General features: G+C 40.5%; 1 protein-coding gene across 1 annotated transcript in view; it reads left to right on the top strand.

Annotated features, from left to right (window-relative positions):
• Positions 1 to 19,415, top strand: part of kcnq1.1 (potassium voltage-gated channel, KQT-like subfamily, member 1.1) — a 30,539-nt gene that overhangs the window by 1,320 nt on the left and 9,804 nt on the right. The window contains exons 2-7 of the mRNA XM_029498649.1: positions 3,774 to 3,864; positions 12,046 to 12,172; positions 12,653 to 12,731; positions 13,100 to 13,196; positions 16,889 to 17,029; positions 18,982 to 19,092. Coding sequence (XP_029354509.1) covers positions 3,774 to 3,864; positions 12,046 to 12,172; positions 12,653 to 12,731; positions 13,100 to 13,196; positions 16,889 to 17,029; positions 18,982 to 19,092 — 646 coding nt within the window. The remainder of the gene's footprint in view (positions 1 to 3,773; positions 3,865 to 12,045; positions 12,173 to 12,652; positions 12,732 to 13,099; positions 13,197 to 16,888; positions 17,030 to 18,981; positions 19,093 to 19,415) is intronic.

The following is a 19,415-nucleotide window of genomic DNA, read 5'->3' on the forward strand; positions in this document are numbered from 1 at the left end:
GCCCTCTCTGGAACTGCCACCCTGTGACCCTGCAGTGTCAGAAGGGACACATGGAGAGGCAGGCTGTCGGAGCAGGTTAAAGTCTCACTGATTCAAAGGGAGCAGAAGCCAATGCAGTGCAGCTTCAACACATTAGAGCATTACCACCAATAATCGTACAATACATATTCATAGAAAAGCCAGTGATCACAGGAAGACCAGCATTTTGAATATATCATTATTTGATTGTATAGCCGAGAAAAACCAAGAGATTAAGATGAGATGCTCTTAAGTCTTCAGTCAGGGGGGCGTTATATGATGAGAAAGAAATTCTTGGCAGAAAACATCAGAAAGGGTTTTTTTTTTTTTTAACTATAGTTTTGGTTATAGTTATAGAGTAATTTCTCTGGTGGTACATGATATTATGGAAATCTCTCCATGTTGTTCAGGATGAAAACCGTGTGTTCTGAAGTTGTCTTTGTCCTGACTGACAAGGTTTTCAGTCTCTCACACCTGGCTCTGATGGCTGTATATTTACAACCACTTAGCCTCAGGCAGACGCCAACCCCATCTGCCACAGATGTAAAATTTCTGCTCGCACCAACGGTACACATAGTCCGCCATTGAAAGGCTGACCCTCAGAGGAAAAAAAAACATGTCAGTGGTGCCTTTGTTGGCAATAAATACTGAAATGAAAGAGATGCTCCACTCCAGGCAAAACGCAGAGGTAATGCATGCTTGAGGTATGACCTCTACTTTTCCATCGATGGCCAATGGCTGACTGAACACAAGCACGTAGTCAAAGTTAAACAAAGCGCATCTTTAGAATTTATGTCTTCATGCTGGAGCCAGGCAGCAGATTGCACCCAGAAAAGCAGCGCATTCGTGAGTTTGTCTGTTGTTCAGGACTCGACTGATGTGAGTGGGAGGCACAGACAGTATTTGCATGATTGAAGTGTTTGGTGTTCACAGCAGAAAACATACCTTTTTATAATCCTGCAGTATGTCTGTGCTCATTCCCCAGCACTGCTAAGCCACGCATTCAGAGTTAGTGGTTTTGTTAAATTTCATCAGGATTGTTCGATTCCTTTTGTGTCATAAATATATTTTTAACATAACTCTCTCACTTCCATAATACCACTACTAAGTGTTTGCTGTAAGCATACATGACTGGGATAGCTAAACATTCACTGGCCTTTTGAGGTCAGTTCACTGCCTTGTTTTGCAAGTGTTTAAGACAGAGAAAAGCAGTTATTTTCCATTTTAGGAAAAGTTTTGACTTGAGCTGCTGATTCTGTATTTTACACGACACTCGGCAATCTTCTCAATTATTAATGACAGGTTAACTGGCAGTGTCCCTAGTTTTCATTTCAAAAATGTGGTCATTCTACCTCAAGTATATTTTTTTCAGTCAAATAGCAAAGGTTAACACACTAGCTTCAGAACCACAAACATCACCATGTTTGTGCTGTCACTGTGAGCTTTTGAGCTTGCTGACATTTGCATTTACCTCAGCGTACCACTGTGGCTAAGATCAGCCTCCCACAGCTCCTAACATGACTGCACACTCATACAGCCACATTTGAAACAGCCTAATGTCGTCAGGTCTAAATCCTGCTTGCTTGTCATGCTGCATCCCTCTTTTCCTTCATTCCCTTTAACTCAATTCTGTCTCCTATTAAACGAAAGAAAGAAGATCAAACAAACAAATAGAGTCAAGAAATCTGGCATTTTAGCCAGTTTGGTCTGTATTAGTTCGATTTACATTGATCTGTATCTTATAAAAAGAACAGAGTGATATTTTTTTTTATCAGTCTGCATTTATGTCAATTTAAAGAAGCATTCATGCTAAATGACACGCGGCGGCATTTTTCTCCCGACTTTTGAAATAAACACCGGCAGCGGTGTAATACTGTGCCTAAATGGGAAAACAACCTTTTCTGTGCCTTCATCTAAGTTTGTTGTTTCAGTGTCACATGGATCCATTTCACCACATCTTTTTAACTCCACCTACGTTGAGTTAAACCAACTACATTGGTTCATTAACTACAAGTGAATCAATTTATACATACACCAGGAACAAGTTTCATTCAATTTTCCAAATGCTCTCAGAATAAAGTGAAAGCATATCATAAATTCTGCACTGACTCTCATAGCTGAGACAGCATAGATATAACAAATATAAAAACAGGAACTGGGGCCGTCCCTATGTTAGAAGCACATATGGAAGAATGGTAGCAGAAATGGTAAAATGACTGAGGATTAAATAGGATAATTAAATTAAATAGGATCTCACCCCTGACTGTTATAGACATCTGTGAAAAAAAACATGCAGTGAAATGTTGTTGCTGGCATACTGCACAATATCTAGGCATTTTCAGCACATACACAACCAGTCAAAAGTTTTGACTTTTCTATTCATTTGAATGAGAAAGTGTAGCAGTGTATATGCCATTGTTTTTCGTGTTTAGAACAGCATGTGTTGGGGGATTTGTTATCATTAGTGGTGAAGAAAGAACAGTGAAGTCCAGGATTTCTTACCCTGATGGCTGCTTATTGAAGCCTGATGTCAAGGAGAATGGAGGATTTATTGTGTGCATTGTTCATGGACAATGGCACCTCCGCTCTGCTGTAGCAACCACTGTGGATAAAGTTATACTGACAAGGGCCAACTATAGATAGTTCATCTTCCATAACTGGGCAAATACCCAAAGAAGAGGTGGGGAGAGGGATGTGTGTCTTCACTATTGGCTCCTTTACCATAAAGACATAATAATCTCTGCATGCTGAGAACACAGGGCCCTTTGTTACTAACCATCCAAGGTCAGCGTTTATCAACCCTGGCTCCAATAATATCAGCAGAGGACAACAGCCGTGTTTAAAGGAGCCTCCTGAATGTCTCGAGCCTCAAGATTAAGCACAGTTGCCGTGGCATCAGGTCTAGGTCTCTCAGTGCCCGCTGACCAACCGAGTGACATTAGCTAATTCTGACCCGAAAAAACCCCATCAAAAATCTAAGCAAGTCAAAACAACAAGATCACAAAAGAGAATGTTCCCAATAGTTTTGCTGTCACGGTGCTTTGCGGTGTCACAGCAGCTCAAACCCCGGGCCTCAAAGAAATTATTATCAAGGTAGGTCGAGGATTTACAGACATCGTATACAGCAAAAAGGCTTGTGACCTTGAGGGGAATGGTTAAGAGTGATTTAATGTTTGGTGTGTGTGTGTGTGTGTGCATGCGTGTGTTTGCAAACCTGTGGGTCCGTTATTTGAAAAGTTTATCATGCACTTTGCATTCATATGGTGGAGTTCAAAAGCATTTCCTCCAGAGGGCTGTCCTTGAATGTTGTCTTAAATTCAGTCGGTTACTTTTTCTGACAAAAATATAGAGCCATGTTATTCCAGCTTGAAACTTTCACATTTTTTAATTATTTTTTATTTATTTATGTTTTAATTTATGTATTTATTTTGAAAGCCGTTTACAGACTTTGACTTGAACCAGGCACCAAAGCTGACTCAAGTATTTCTATTGAAATCAAAGTGTCGACATATATATGACATATGTATGAGGTGGAATGTTGAAAAGTGCCGCAAGTAGATCTGCGTATGTGTGACTTGACTGATCAAAGCTCTGATTTCTGTTATTCAGTCACGTGACAGAGACGGTTGGACATTATATTATGCAATTATACGACTAAACATGAGGAAATGCATAAAGATATAACATTCTCTACATTTTAACCAGAGTAATGAATTACAGTTGTTTTTTTTTTGTTTTTTTTTTTTGTCCTACAGGTTTCTCATAGTTCTGGCCTGTCTCATCCTGAGTGTCCTCTCTACCATTGACCAGTACCAGGAGCTGGCTCACACAACTCTCTTCTGGGTGGTAAGTGTTCGATCTAATTGTTTTGCTCCTACTTCATCTTATAGTCAGATTTGAGCTACATCCAAGACAGGTTTAAGTTGAGTTTAAACTAACCCGTCAGAGCTGAGTGTGGGGTTTGGAGTCAGGTTTGAGATTACATTGGTTCATTAATTATTGGGCTCAGAGGCTCAGTGACCAACGGATCAATAGATGAATTAAAATCATCTTAGAGGGAGATTTGTTTCGACTGTTCACTCACAACTGACTGTGTCCCAGAAGTTATCCAACGTCGATGTAATGTCAGAGAGACATTGGACTTTAACGGCTGTAACTCTTTGCTTGCTGGTTAAAACTAGGTTGACATCAAGGCGCAACAGACTTATTGATGTTCTGACATTCATCAGATGACAGGTTTTGTTAACAACTACAATGGCTGTGTGTTGTTATAAGTGAAGAATGAGTTTGGCAACAGTCATTTGGAAGACATTGGGCATTGGTTACCGCAGTCCAGATCGTTCATGTCCGTTTCCTCCACAGTGGAAAAATTTACCGCATGTTATCAAAGCATGAGTGTTACTCTCTCCTTAAAGATGTCTTTAGATGCATCTCTTCAACACCTCTTCTCCTAGCACTTGTTTTACACTTTCAGTGAACTACTTTATCTGATTTCTTTGCATTTATTGATATAATATACTACTAGAAGGTGCCCAAGCATAAACCCTTTAATGATATCCCTCCCTTTTGAGAAAAGTGTCTGCCAAAGGACATGCATTGTTTTGGAAATGCAAGTGTTAGCCAACCGTCATCAAGATTCTTTGTCCAATTGGCATTAAACTCTCCCCTGACCTTGAATCTTCGCCACCTTATTTCATGACTAATATTCAAATGAATCAATGTCACCACATTCACCCATTCACAAAGCACAACAACTACTACAAAATACACAAATTAGACAAATACATCTGAAGTCCTCTACCTTCTGCCTTCTCAGCACACAGCATCAACATTGTGAAGCAATTCAAACTGAAGCACGCAAGAATTCTAAGTTTGGATGGAGTGGCACAACCAAGATAGCTGAATAATAATCTACTGTACCACGGGGTTTTCTCATGTCAATGCCCGTCAATGTGGATTCATTTTGCCATTAAGTCTGAGAGCAAACTGAAGTGGTGTTTGTAGGACCTAATTTCAGTATACACAGCTACAGTTCTAGTTGGTAATGATCTTTATTGTTTAGAGCAGCAAAGCAAGCAGCACAAACAGAGCAGGAGAGATTCTGTTCAGTGTATCCAGTGGGGTCAGAAATCGGGGAGACAGAAGTCCCACAACGGTTGTCAGACCGGGACGTGTGTCAAACACACTCAGTGCACCCCGGGGACAGGCAGATGGGAATCAGGGAGGGCAGAGGTGTCTCGTGGTCAAGGACAGAAAACAGGCAGGTTTACCGGGGATCAGGCAGAGGACACAGGTCAGGAACAGGCAAGTGGTCCGGGAAACATGGCTGATCATAGTTTGTGCAGAGGAACAATCAAGCAAGGAGTAACTGGAGTGAGGGGGTTATATACCCGGCTGAATGCAGATGAGAGACAGGTGATTTGTGAGGAGTGGCTGCAGTCTAGGGGCGGGGAAAACAAGCTAGTGGAAAACTACTGACTGAGACTGCAAGCAGGGTAGGTGAGGTGCAGAGCCATGACACAAACTGAAAGCTGAAAGTGGTCCTGGCAGCAGATGAGCAGAGTTTAGAGAGAAGAGACAAACTGGTTCAATGCTACCCCCGAGATTCATCTTATCCTCCCTGAAAGATCATATGAAATAGTAATGGACCGAAATCTTGTGTTCCCGCTTGCCTAATGGCCTCATGCTGCGGTGCAAAGCTGGCCAAAATCCACCCATATCTTCCAAATGAAATGATATATCCAATATGGGGTGGCAATGCATTAGAATGTAACAGAAAGAATTAGAAGCTGATGTTAGAAAATGAAGGTTTCAGGACTTTGAAAAAGTCATTCAAACAGCACAGGAGATGTTGTACGATCCATGGCAGGTATAGGCCATTAGGATGTATGAAATGTGTCTAGACAAAAAGTATTGAATTGTAAACAAACCCTCTTTGAAAGGGGAGCCCCACATTGTTCCTTTAATGATCCTGATCAGGCGTCCATGAACCACATGCCTCTAAAAGACTCACAGATGGTGATTTAGTTTTGAAAGATTTGAAATCTCAGGAGTCTCCTATCGGAGCATGAGGGTGTACATTGAAGATACAGCCTGTGGCCTTCCTCTCCGCTTTCTCCTGATATGATCTTTCCTTCCACCAGCTGCGATTTCCCTCTATTTTTCCTGGTTTCCCTTGGCTTGATTTTTTTTTTTTATGACACAGTTAAGCAGGGGTTTCCCCCTATTCCATGCCAAACAACTAATTTAAATAATTAAAAAACCATATCTAGAAGTGCCTACACTGTGTAGTCCATAAACGCTGAGTCATTATGAAGGCCACATCATTGCAAGTGATCGCAGATATGAAATGAATTTCTGCACAAGTTACATTTTTGTTTATTTATTTATTTGTTTTGTTTTGTTTAATACCTGTGTCACAAAGCTGGATTAAAATGCTCAGGATCTCCTTTCATTACCTGGCTATACTGACCCAGACACCCGCAATCTGGTGAAGCGGTGTCACTAACTGAACCCAGCGTTTTCTCCTCAAATCAGTGCACAAAGATGCGAAGAGTAGCGTATTTCAGCATGGAGGAGCAAAGTGTGATAGACCAAAAATGTCAGGAGTACAAATCCATTATTCAGGCAAAGAGTAACACAGCTTCAGCAGCAGGTACCAACAAAGAATGCTGTCTCTGTGTAAATTATATATATAATTATAACATTAATTCTCCACCTATTAGTGAGATTAATAACAATGTATGTTCCCCATAAATCCATGTTTCAGATTTTTTCACATTTTTATCACTTAATTGACAACTTGAACCTCATTATTTCAGTTACAGCCCCAGTGAGAGTAAATGAGAAACAAATATAAGAACATGGTTCAAAGCGTACAGTAGTTCTCCTATAATATCTTGTAGGCTGTGTATGTGTCCCTGTTGTGGGCAATAACCAACATTTATAAAGCTGGACTTTTTTACAGTCTCTTTGTTTTAGGACGATCACAGTGGTAATGATTTGATATTGTTTGCGGTCCACAGGAAACAATGTGACATGAAAAAGGCGAGGGTGGGGGGGTTCTGCTCAGGATTACACTCCTGCAGAGGAGCTTGTCCTTTAAATTAATGAGGATCCCTCTTGATGGAGGCTGTAGAGGGGGTCACATCAGACCCTGGTGGAGGTGGCAGCTCACAAAGCAGCACATTTGTACATGGAATGGTTCAGTGAGCCAATGATAAAACACTGGGCTGCAGAAACACAACCATTTACTGTGAAAGTAAGACGTATCTTCTGCACAGTGGATAGTGAGACCTCGACAGTGACCGCGCTGCCCCCACTCACAAAGTGTCCTCCAGAAAAGTAACAGTAAATTCAACCTATCACATACATTTACATACAATCTGTTGCTGCTGATCGTATACTGCGGGAAAAAAGGGAGACAGTCACAAGATGTAAATAACTATTCATCACCATTGTCAGTACTTATAGCTTACTTATAGCTCTTATTATTATGCTAAAACTATTGCACTATGTATTTTATTTGTTTCAGGTGGGTGCTTACACAGTGAGAGCACTTTACAAGGAAAAATTGGGGCTTGATATCAAGTATAAAAAGTTAAAAATCCAAAAAGTGTAACTTGAGGTGGAAAAACTCAAGCATAAGAAAAAAGTTTGTTCAGTCATTTACTCTCTCAACTCAAACTGTGAAATAAAAAAAGAAGAAAAAACTAACTTTATGTGCTTGAAGTAAGTGTGTGCCAAAAAATCGATTCATATAAGAATTGCGATTCTCATTTAGTATGATTTAGAATCAATTTAAAATGTCCTAAAATTGATTTGGGGGGGGAACCCTGCATGCTGGCCTCCATTTTGTATGCCGGACGTCCTGCCGTCACCACAGAGCCAGCTCTGGAACGTACACATGTACACATACACATATAGACAATTTCTCCAGTTAAAACTGAAAACTTTAATGCTTCCACACATTTAAGCACAAACATAAAAATAAAACAATTAAACTTACATCCCACAACTTTGGTGAAAATATCAAATCCACTTTAAACTTTTGAATTTCTTCTATCCCCATGCTCTTTGGTTTTCCACAGATTACTGACATCTCCACTGAAGTACGTGATAGTCAACCTCTCTGTGTTGAGCTCAGTGAGGGACTCTCATTTGACTTAGCACTCAGACGGCCGCTTCACTGATGGGGGGCGTGTATTATTAGTGACTCCCTCTGAGAATTTTCCTGACAGATATGTCCGATCCGTTATCTGGTCTCGTCTCTGGGGGGTCCGGTGTCTCGTCTAGTATGGTCTGATCTGGTCTAGTCTCTACGCTCTGCAGGGGTCTGTCTCTGGTCTGGTCTAGTGTCTAGTCTCTGGAGGGATCGGGTCTCTGGGGAGGTCCCGTCTCTGGAGTCCTCCTCTCCTTCCGGGTGGTCACTATATTGTGTAGTAGAATTCATGCAGAAATGATCTTTGAGTGTATGAATGAATGAATGAATGAATGGATTATATAATCAATTAACAAATAAATAACTTATGCTTCATTTTCCTGTCGTTCTTGTCCTCTAAATATATGGGATTATAAGAAGGTTACAAATAAATTAATAAATGGAACAAAACAAAACACTTCAATCACTTACCCGAGGCAAAGAACCGCAGCGCCACATATCCAGTCTGGAGCTTTGCCACCATCTGACTGCGAGCTGTTGTTCCCAGCATACGGCTACACAACATGCAGATCTGAATCGCTCATAACACACCTCATCCTGAAAATCAAATGGGTAACTCTGTCATTTAATTTGCTCTCTCTCCTCAGAGCTCTTCTGACACTCCTAGTTCCCACATCAATGGGCTTGGGCTCTTGCAAAAAAACAGGCAGGTCATTTTCCAGAGAGCTGATTAGGCAGCGGGTGGTCTCATATACCTGCCAAGCTCTTATCCAGAACTTAACTTGTTCCTGAGCAGGTTGGGCATTCTGTGTAAGTTAACAGGGCAACGTACCCCCCCAAAAAAAAGCAAACCAATCTGGTGACACTGAAAACCCAGGGTTAACCCAGAAGTTACCTCGCTAAACTGAAATCTAGCTTTGTGATACAGGCCCCTGGACAAAAACTTTAACACATTTAACATGAAACCTCAGTTCTCTTGTTTCAAAAGTAATTTCATGGTTTGATTGACCTAACTGCTGCCCCACCCCAAAAAAAGGAAAATTTAGTTTGGTGGTACATAGGAAATAAAAAATGGGATAAACTTAACCCAGAGACACATGTGCTCAGCAACTGGTGTCTCCATTTAGGCAATGGGCAAGTCAGTCAAGCTCAGAAAAAAAAAAAAGCCAAGAAAGGATATAAAGGACTTTATATCCTCTTGTGTGGAGGACTGGAGCATGCCGTCTGTGTCAAGTTCACCTTGGTTGGAGGATAATGGGATGAAATGGTCAAGACGTATCGTGAGCTGCCACACTAGAATCTCAAATCCTCGTGGCCTGTTATTGGGTTTATATGACTTGCAGCTATGAGTCTGCAGCTGAGGCTCCTGTGCAAGGGGCTGATCTGCAATGAAAAAGAAAAGTTTCAATTAGGTCAGAATACAGAATGTATTTTTTATGGCAACATGTTTTCCTTCCTTCAGTGCACCCTCGGGAGATATTTAATCTTCTTATTTGTCTATTCTGCACTGACAACAAATAATTAATAATTGCCATGATACCAAAATATCACACATTCCTCCTTTCCATCCTCCATCCCAGTGGGACAGTTTTGCACTTTGCACTCTTTAGAGATTCTCTCTGACCCTGCCACGCTCCCATTCCCTACCTTTTTTTTGTCCTGTTTGCTTATTTCTTCCTTCCTGCACACTGAAAGTTGACAGACATTTCTCTGCTCTCTGTGTGCAGATGCAGCACTGGCTGACTGTTTGTAGTAGTATTGTTAGGCCAAATGTTTGGCAATTTTCCCAAAGGATTCACATTCTCGAAACAGTTTGTTTCCTCTAGTGTCAAACTGGCACAAGAAAACTGAGAGATAAGAGAGACAGATTAGGAAGTAACATCTGAATATTGCTCTTAGAATTAAACTTGTATTAATTAATAACTTCTAGTCCAGACATCCCCTTGCACACTTATTGAGGAATTTTCAGCTGTATCACACTGTAAAGATTTTTATAGAGCAAAACTATGACCTGATCTGGACTACTCAGGTAATAGCCAGAGAACAAAGGAAATGAAGGACTTAATCAGACCAAGTCTCTCCGGTCACGGTTCTCACCAGCAGATAGAACAATGATGTCGCCGTGGGTATTTTCTCATGCTGATTTCAAACGTTGGGCCCGATGGATCAATATTGCTCAAAACACAAAGTAAAAATCTTAAACTATGTTATGGTCTTCTGCTTCCAAGGTCAAGAACAAACTGTCCATTGACATTTTAGGACATCAATTATTTGATCACCTCAGTCAGTCAGTCAAAAGCCCAGGAATAGCAGGTGAGTGGACACATGGCCAGGCTAAGAAGTAGCTTTAAAGCAGAAATAACAGCAGCTGTTTGAATTTTCTTCTGTGGCCATCTTTGCTCCCCTCTTGTTTGTTAATGTGCTGCTTTTTGCAAAAGACATTTTGCTTTCCAACCTTGAAGCAGAAATCTTTAGTGCATAAATTAACAGCATTTTACATATTGGCTTCTAAGAGCACAACTTAAAACATTATGAATCCAATTTTAATTTGATAAGATGTGCTATTTTATATTCAGACAGTTTAATCTATGGCTCTAATGAAGAAAAACACCTCCAATAGTTCCCAGCTGAAAACATCTTATGCGGAACAATTTGGAACCAATCTTCTGCCCAAATCTTCTAGTTTGTTACTTCCATTATTTGCAGAAGGATCATGTTTGAGGAAAGGCTATTCGTTTGTTTTCAGACACCTTCATTTGCAAATGCTTATCAATTATGTAAAGAAATGCAGAGGTAATCTTGTTTCGTTCCAACCAGTTCATAAATTTTTACATATTTGTGTAGTGCACTTAATATGCTTTATTTATTTTATTTTATTTTTTCCCTGGCGGGGCACTGGAAGAAACTGGCATAGAATTGAAATAAAGACGCTTTAATAGAGGAGCTGGAATTGTACGAGCTCTTTATTGTGCATTGGACACACGCTGCGTGGTTTGTTTCACTTATTGTGACATGAATAAAAAAAAAATTAAGGGAGAATGAGAACACAAATAAAGAGTAAGCAATCCAGATGTGGTAAATATGAAGGCACTGTCGGTAGCCATTTAGCTTTAGACTGCACACAGCCAGCCTGTCTCTATTTCAGTCAAAGCCAGCCCCAGGAAGACTTATTGATTTGTACACTTCAATGACACCAACTTGTTAACTAAAAAATATGGTTCTGTGCAACTAAAATGCAAGAGCAACATTTAATTACATTCAACATTCAACAATGAGGCCATGATGTTAATGTACAGTATCTATCTTGCAAATCTTAAGTGTTTTGATAGTGAACATAGGTCATTAGTGAAATGTTCACAGACAGCAGACTTTATCCCCCAAAATATTTATTTTACAGCACAATATTCTATCAACTTGACTACGGCACTAAGGGTTATGTACTCAGTCACAGCACTGAGTTAAGATCTGAAACTTTTGTAGTGATGTGTAAAATCACTGAATTCCCTTTCACAATGAACAAAATACCAATGAATACTATTTGTCTTAATTTATCAGGTCTAAACACATTTAGAAGCTGAAGTGACAAATTAAACAGTGGCCTTAAAGAAATGCTGTGGCAGGATCTGGCTTGTGTGAGAAGCTGAAGAACAGGTGTGCAACAGTTGTATCCATAATTCAGCTCTATTTGCTCTGCTGCTCACTGTATGTTGTTGGAGCCTGGGCAGGTGTTCTGGTATTGCACCAAAGCTCCAGTATCAACATCTGATGTTTTTTTTTTGTTTGTTTGTTTGTTTGTTTTTTTCCCTCCTCCTACCTGTCCCTTTCCTTCATTCGTCTGCTCTGTTTGTTCATCATGTCTCTGACAGGAGATTGTCCTTGTGGTGTTCTTCGGTGTGGAATATGTTGTCCGCCTTTGGTCAGCAGGCTGCCGCAGTAAATATGTTGGCATCTGGGGCCGATTGCGCTTTGCCAGGAAGCCAATATCAATTATAGGTGGGAGCACAGCCCCTCTCCATGTGCACATATCCATGCACATGCACACAAAGGCACCTTAGCACTGCCCACCCACGCACATTATTAAAACAATATCTGCAATATATCCTGGGCTTCATCCCAAAAAGAGATATCACTGACAAATTCAGCATGAAATTAAAACTGTCACTGCAATATTTTCTCAACCTTCAGGTTGGTTTTTATTCCTAAAATTGGGACCTTCGGGCCTTTTCTTTTTTCCTTTTAATGTGGAGAACGGCTTTTGGTGTTAAATCTATTTTCAACCCCATCTCACCCCAATTAATTTATAGAATAATTCATGAAAACCAATGATGATTGCTTCATCGAGCACTCTCCAGCCGCCAAATTATCGTCACTCTTTCATTTGGATACAGGACAACACTTGCTTGTTTGCTACACATCTGCCTGCATGTATACGTCATGTTTTTACTCACAGTCCTTTACTCTCCATCTCCACAGATCTGATAGTAGTTGTTGCTTCAGTAATTGTGCTGTCGGTGGGGTCCAAAGGTCAAGTGTTTGCCACCTCTGCAGTAAGGTAAAAAACAGTTTCTGCAGGTTTCCAGCTGGTACACGACACTGTGTTTCCCCTGGGGCTGTTCTTCATGCTTTATGATAGGCCCTGTAGTTCCAACTAAAGGAGATACTAACACTAGAGCATATGATATTTATCGAGGTAAAAAAAAAGGTTCTAAATTTGTAGCATCTTGTTTCATCTTGTGCAGATTTTTCCCAGAGGAGCAGAAACTTGTAAGTTCGAAGCTGTAACTGTAATGGATGTTGAAATGAGATGTGATTCCATATGGCTGTGATGTTTTGTTGCCAACATGGTTTTCGCTGAATATTGTTTTTGTATATGTACATTTGTTCTGAATATATGTCGAGCACACGTTTATTATTTTTCAGAGGCGTTCGCTTCCTGCAGATTCTGCGTATGCTGCATGTTGACCGGCAAGGAGGAACCTGGCGTCTCCTGGGCTCTGTTGTCTTCATCCATCGGCAGGTACACAAAAGCAGCTTCAAACGCGCGTTACATATCAGCATTTCTGTCAGGGGATTTTCGGGATCTCCACATCATGCAGCCAATTATTTCTCATTACTATGCCGGACAGAAAGAGAGCGTCTTCAAATGGAAATTCATCATAGAGAAATAGCAATAGTCAGTGCAGAGCTACTCTGTAATGGGTTAGCTTTTTGGGGTTATAGACTCAGATAGTTTTGCTCCAGGGTATCCTTCAGCTGAGACACAGAAATGGCTGAGACTATCCCCAATGGCCTCAATAGCTGTCTTTTAATGTCTGTGTTAAAAGTGAGAGTGACAAAGGTGAGCTGTGCGTTAGGGTCGTTGCTCATCCGATGCCATGTACCGTGCTATCTTATATTGTCCTTGGCTGATGTCGGTCATCAGCAGTCATTGACCCCAGCAGTGTTAAAAAAAAAAAAAAAAAAAAAAAAAAGAGGTACAGGATGGTACAGATATTGGGCCGTTCCCAAAACAAATCCTACCGAATCGAGTTGCCGCTTTCTTCTGCATGAACAATGACAGGTTCATACAAGCAGCAAACCTTAGGGATGAAAAATTAAGCAAACATGGAACTACCAAAATCTGCAGTTTCTCAAATGGCAATTTAAAGTTGGCGCAACAAAACAAGCCAGTCCCCAGAGACTCCTGTCTCTGCAGCAGAAATAAATACGATTTCAGCCTGTTCAGAATGGTTTTGCTGTCTGTATCAAATTAACCCTTCATGACAACTTTACATGAGAATTCCGTTTTTATATACCTCATCTTTTAAAATTTTACCATGGTATAAACTGCTGTTTTATTGTTCAGCTGGCGCCCCTGCTTAAAAACTCCTCTGTATAAATATATGGGTGATGTACCACATATTTTGGAAATAATCTGCCCGGGGGGGGGGGACGACGACACTTAATTATGGCAGCCTCTGATTTTACAGACAATAATTGATGAAAATACAACTACTGACATGTCAACAAATTCCACCACAGCTCCAGCAGCCAGTATTAACATTAATCTAATCCATTAACCTATATACTGTTTCTGGTTTATCCTGGTAATGAACAGCTACAAATATGTAACACAAGGCAAGTAGCTAATTTAGGGTGTTGATTCAGTATGACTACATGGTTAGCCACAGCACTAATCAGCTGTGAATAATAATGCGAATGATGCGTCGCATTAAGAGATTTCCTGGTCTTCACATTCACCAACCAATCCATGAATGTTGTGGACACACTCGGGGCAGAAGGCACTTGGGGATTTTTGGGCTGCATTTACCATTTGCATCCGTAACCACAGACATCTGTCAACATCAATACTGATAAAACATCATTGCTTTTTCCTTGCAAAAGCATTATGCCCCTGAGAAATCACTGCATTAAATAAACCAGATGATGCATCCTTCACTAATTGAGTGCAGTGCGCATATGGGCCTAAGACATGTTAAATAGATTAAACCAGGGATGAGGTGTGGTTTACTTTTAATATAAGCGTAATTTACAGATGATTAGAGAAAATCATTCAGTTCATTCGTTCATTGGGTTATTTCAGCTAAATAGGAAGAATAAACTCTTATCTTATATTCCCCTTATATTCCCCGCCTAACAGCTGCGTGTCCCATCCATTTGGGGCAGTGGAGAAGTGATTGACAGGTCAGCACCGGCCCAGTTTCATTGAGGGTTTAGGCATCCCATTTCCACTTCCTCATCCTCACCGCTTTGGCTGCAGGGTATGTGCTATGTTAGTGCCCCGTACGGTCCCAACAGCCCTAAATGAAAGTACAGTGTGTACTTTACAGTCAAATTACCAAGAAGCAGCTAAACCACAGATGGGTTTTGTTTCCAATATGTGTTCCTTGGTGATTAGCTGACTATTACAGTACAACACAGACCCTGTTCTGTGCAGCCTTTCTTTCTTTTTTTCTGCATAGACACACGCAACTGTAGCTATTCTGTGTCAACAGCTGGAGTTTTTAAAGTCAGCAGTGTAATTGACTGCAATCAGTATACAGCCTTTGTGTTAGAACAACATTGAAATACACACTGGGGGGAGTTGTGGTGCTCATGGCATGTAAACACAATTTGCACAGTTGCTCTTCGTTGACTCTGGCACATGACAGGCCACCGAATATGTTTGCCAGCTAACAGCGGCATGCAAACCACCTCCTGAACATTTGGTAGGGAGTCAAAGACAGTGTACCTGAAGGCATTATAAGCTGTCATTTCCTCAACTCGTGCACTTATAGTTTGTAAGCAGGGATGTTGGAGGCTGCTATATTTGTAACCAAATGTTTGATGCCCTAATTTCTCCAAAGTTTCACTTTTGAGAGTAAATATAGCCTCCAAAGTAGTCTAAAGTCAGGATGTCACATGAAGCTATACAGACACAGATGCTGAATCTGTTAGGGTACGTACGTACGTCACAGCTGTAATAATCTGTCGGAGCTCCTCCGCAGCACTCTGATGGCTTTGAGCGGAGACGCAAATACAAATTCTGCTCTAAAGGAATTCATTCCAATTCCAACCACTGCAGACTGAGTGGTTAAGCACAGCTTAAATCACTAAGTGAGTGAGTGCAAAGAGAACATTTACTTAAAGTGCTCTTTAAAAAATTAGTAGTCCAATTACAGTCATACAGGATAAGCGCTAAGCCCAATTAGAACTCTTGAGAAAATCAGAGGCAACTACTCATTGAATCTGCAATAAAATGCTTCATGGTTTTGAATACACGGGGAGGGACCAACTGTCTGGGTCCCCAACTAATTTATTATGGTTTCATGGCTGTCTGAATTCAGTCAAAGCCTTTGCTGTGATTTGTTTTTCCTATGAACGCAGTTTGTTTTATCACAGTACAGTCCCTTTAAAGCTCGTCTCGTCTAAGTAAAAAAAAAAGTCTTCTTGTCCCGTTTTAGTCATAAATGACTCTTGACATCATCAATAAATGAGTCACCCAGTTAAATTTAGGAAAAAAAACAGTTACAAAAAATAGGCACAAACTGACAGGCTGTATGATTAAGAATGCAGCCTTCAGACAGGATGTTAGTTCTGGTTCTGTTTAATTCAGACATGAAACATGTGTTAATTTGCATATTTGCTTTGATAAAACCAGTTCAACAAACAAGGTCCAAGCCTGGAAAAAAAAACAAACCAAAAAAAAAACAAAACAGTCTGTTTAATAGATGCTCATTTAAATAGACAGTCAGCAACTACAATCAACACCTCTCTGGCCATGTCCATGATGCTCAGTTATTTAAGACATATCTGTGCCATTAAAAAATGATTAAGCCATTTATTAGTGATTCGTTTTAATGTCACCGTAAGATCAAATGAGCTTGATGCTGAAAACTACACACAGAGTAAAAGTGTTGGAAGGAGGAAAAAAAAAAACAGTTCAGTGTGATGTACGTAAATAACAGAATACAGAATAATGCCGACTGTCCTTCAAGTGCAGCGTCTTTACACCAAAATAATGAACTGCTTAACTTGAAGTGACTCTGAATCTACCTTTAGTTTAATACCAAGTGAGCAGAAACTCCCCAAAAATGGAGTCATCATATCCACAGCACAAGTAGATGAATATTCACCTCCATATGTCATGTTATTAGCAAACACAGCCACACCAGGTAAAATCATCTCATTTAATCTTGTCATGCCCTCGTATGACCATGTGTGTTTCAGGAGCTGATCACCACCTTATACATCGGCTTCCTGAGCCTCATCTTCTCCTCCTATTTTGTCTACCTGGCTGAGAAAGATGCAGTCAATGGCAGCGGCTCCATCGAGTTTGGAAACTATGCAGATGCCCTGTGGTGGGGAGTGGTAAGTGTGTGTGTGTGTGTGTGTGTGTGTGTGTGTGTGTGTGTGTGTGCGTGTGCGTGTGCGTGTGCGTGTGTCGTCGTTTGACATTTAGAGAAGCTACTTGAGGGGAGGAGATGGATTACACTCTCATGTCTCTACATTAAATATGAAGCTACAGGCATGGTGCCATTAGTTTTGCTTTGCATAAACAATGCAAACTTCACCTTTGTCCAAAAGAAATATATTTGCCCAGCAGCACCTCTAATGTTCATTTTACTAAGATGTTGTGTTTTGTGTTTCCCCTTGTTTGTGTTTAAGGTAAAATAAGCTAACCATCTGTTGGCTATAACTTCATAGTTAACAGATGGCATGATTGATCTAATTCTATCCTTAACAAGAGGGCAAAGGGCAATATTTATTCCTGTAAGTAAAACGCAATTGAGTCAACTTTAAAGTCTAATTATTTCACAACGTATATTTCATAACTGTATGGAAGTTTAATCTTCTAAATATTTTTTCTGTAACTTTTCCATCTTGCCAAAAGTGGGTTTTCACAGGAAACAGTGAGTAGTTTGTAAGCAGCATTTTGGCAAGTGAAAGGTCAAATATAGACTGTGTTTTATCTGTACTACTGCTGTTACAGTAGGAGTTGTGTCAAACCCCTTGGGCATATCAAGTGGGCTGTTAATACAAGCAGCAACCAAGCTTGTGTTGGTGAGGAGTAAAACAATTGTTTCACACACTAAGTCACCACCCACATCACTTCTTGGAAACGTCCGGGATTTTGATATTATGAAATGTGTAAACACAGCAGAACATCTTTGTATATAGTAATTGCATATGGAACCTTTATCACACGCTTATAGTCTGCATCAGTTGCTTTGCCAAAAGATATAAATGAGAGCCAGAGAGCTGAGAAGCTCAGTTTAGTTGGAGGGTCAGGAGAAACAACCGCCTCACACACAGCGGCAAACTTACAGCCAGCCACAGCAGTTGGCAGGTGGTATGGGTCAATTGAAAAATGAAAAAGTGTATACGCCCAGCAAGTGATGTTTTTACTTGGATAAAGTACCTTTTATGATTTTAGTTTTCCTTGGTATACAATCAACATGTCTCTTGGTAAGAGTACTGTAGGTGAATTTCCCAGGAATTTTCACGATGTTAATTAACACCAAATGCATAGATTGTTCTTCCTAATTTTACCAACACCACGTTCGAACTAGCGAACAGCAAACTAGTTCAATTAGCTGGTTTGCTAATCGCGCAAGAAATGTTGATGGGTTCACCTAGTGGCCACGGCTTTGCTGAAGGTTGGCTTCTTTATAGTAATCAATAGCTCACTGCCAAAGCAACTGCTCTACTACTTACATTGAGCTGACTATGCATATGTCACGCATAAAAGCGACCCGGAGATTTAGAGGTGATATCCTTTGACCATGCCTTTTGAACAAATTCGTTTGGACATTCATTATCCCTCTATGTCTATGGACACAGAGCGTTTCCCTGATTTTCTCTTTTTCCCGGGTTGAGCCATAATAGCTTGGACTATCAGTTTTAATCAAATTTATTTGTCCGTTGCTTTTATGACAAAATATCAGCAAAACCAAAGCCATTCCCACCAGCCTCAGTTCTCATTTGTGTTAAGTTGTAAGCAGCAACATCAGCATGGTAGCATCACCCCTGTGAGCAAGCGCGTCATACCCGTGGGAGATGGGGGATATGTGACACCCCCCGCTCCCCCCGCTTTCTGAAGGGCTGTGATGCCCCTTCCTGTGAGCATGCTAAATCTATGTAGTCTGCAGTGCTGTGCCTCTAGCAGATGCTAAGTTGCTTGTGGATGCTGACTTTCACGCTGTGTACATAGTTTATGCTGTTGATAATTGTTTTTCCTCTGCAACATTTCTAAGAATTGAACTTCTTCTCCTCTCTGCCACGTGTTTTTTTTTTTTTTTTTTTTGTTTTTTTTTTTAAAGGTAACGGTCACTACCATTGGCTATGGAGACAAAGTACCTCAAACCTGGATTGGAAAGACCATTGCATCCTGTTTTTCAGTCTTTGCCATTTCCTTCTTTGCCCTGCCTGCAGTAAGTGGAGAGAGAAACTACCATACCATGGCATATTTCAGGCTGATGCTTCTAAGATCTCTTCAGTGTTTGGTGCTGTGTTCAAAATATTGATCCTTCTCTGATGTTTCCTGTATAGTGTGGGCCATCCCAGTGCAACACCTCGGGGCCTGCACAAGACTCAGAGTTGAGAAATGCAATGCAGTTGCAGTGCAAAGTTAGAGTGAAGTTTTGTGTGCAGAATAGTGTCTCTGTTATTGCATTAATAATTGGTTCAGTATTCATATTGTAGTGAATGAAATAATCAAAATAGTACAAAGGATTTTCATTTTGTAATGATGTGA

Source organism: Echeneis naucrates, chromosome 3 (assembly GCF_900963305.1).
Source record: "Echeneis naucrates chromosome 3, fEcheNa1.1, whole genome shotgun sequence".
Lineage (NCBI taxonomy): Eukaryota > Metazoa > Chordata > Actinopteri > Carangiformes > Echeneidae > Echeneis > Echeneis naucrates.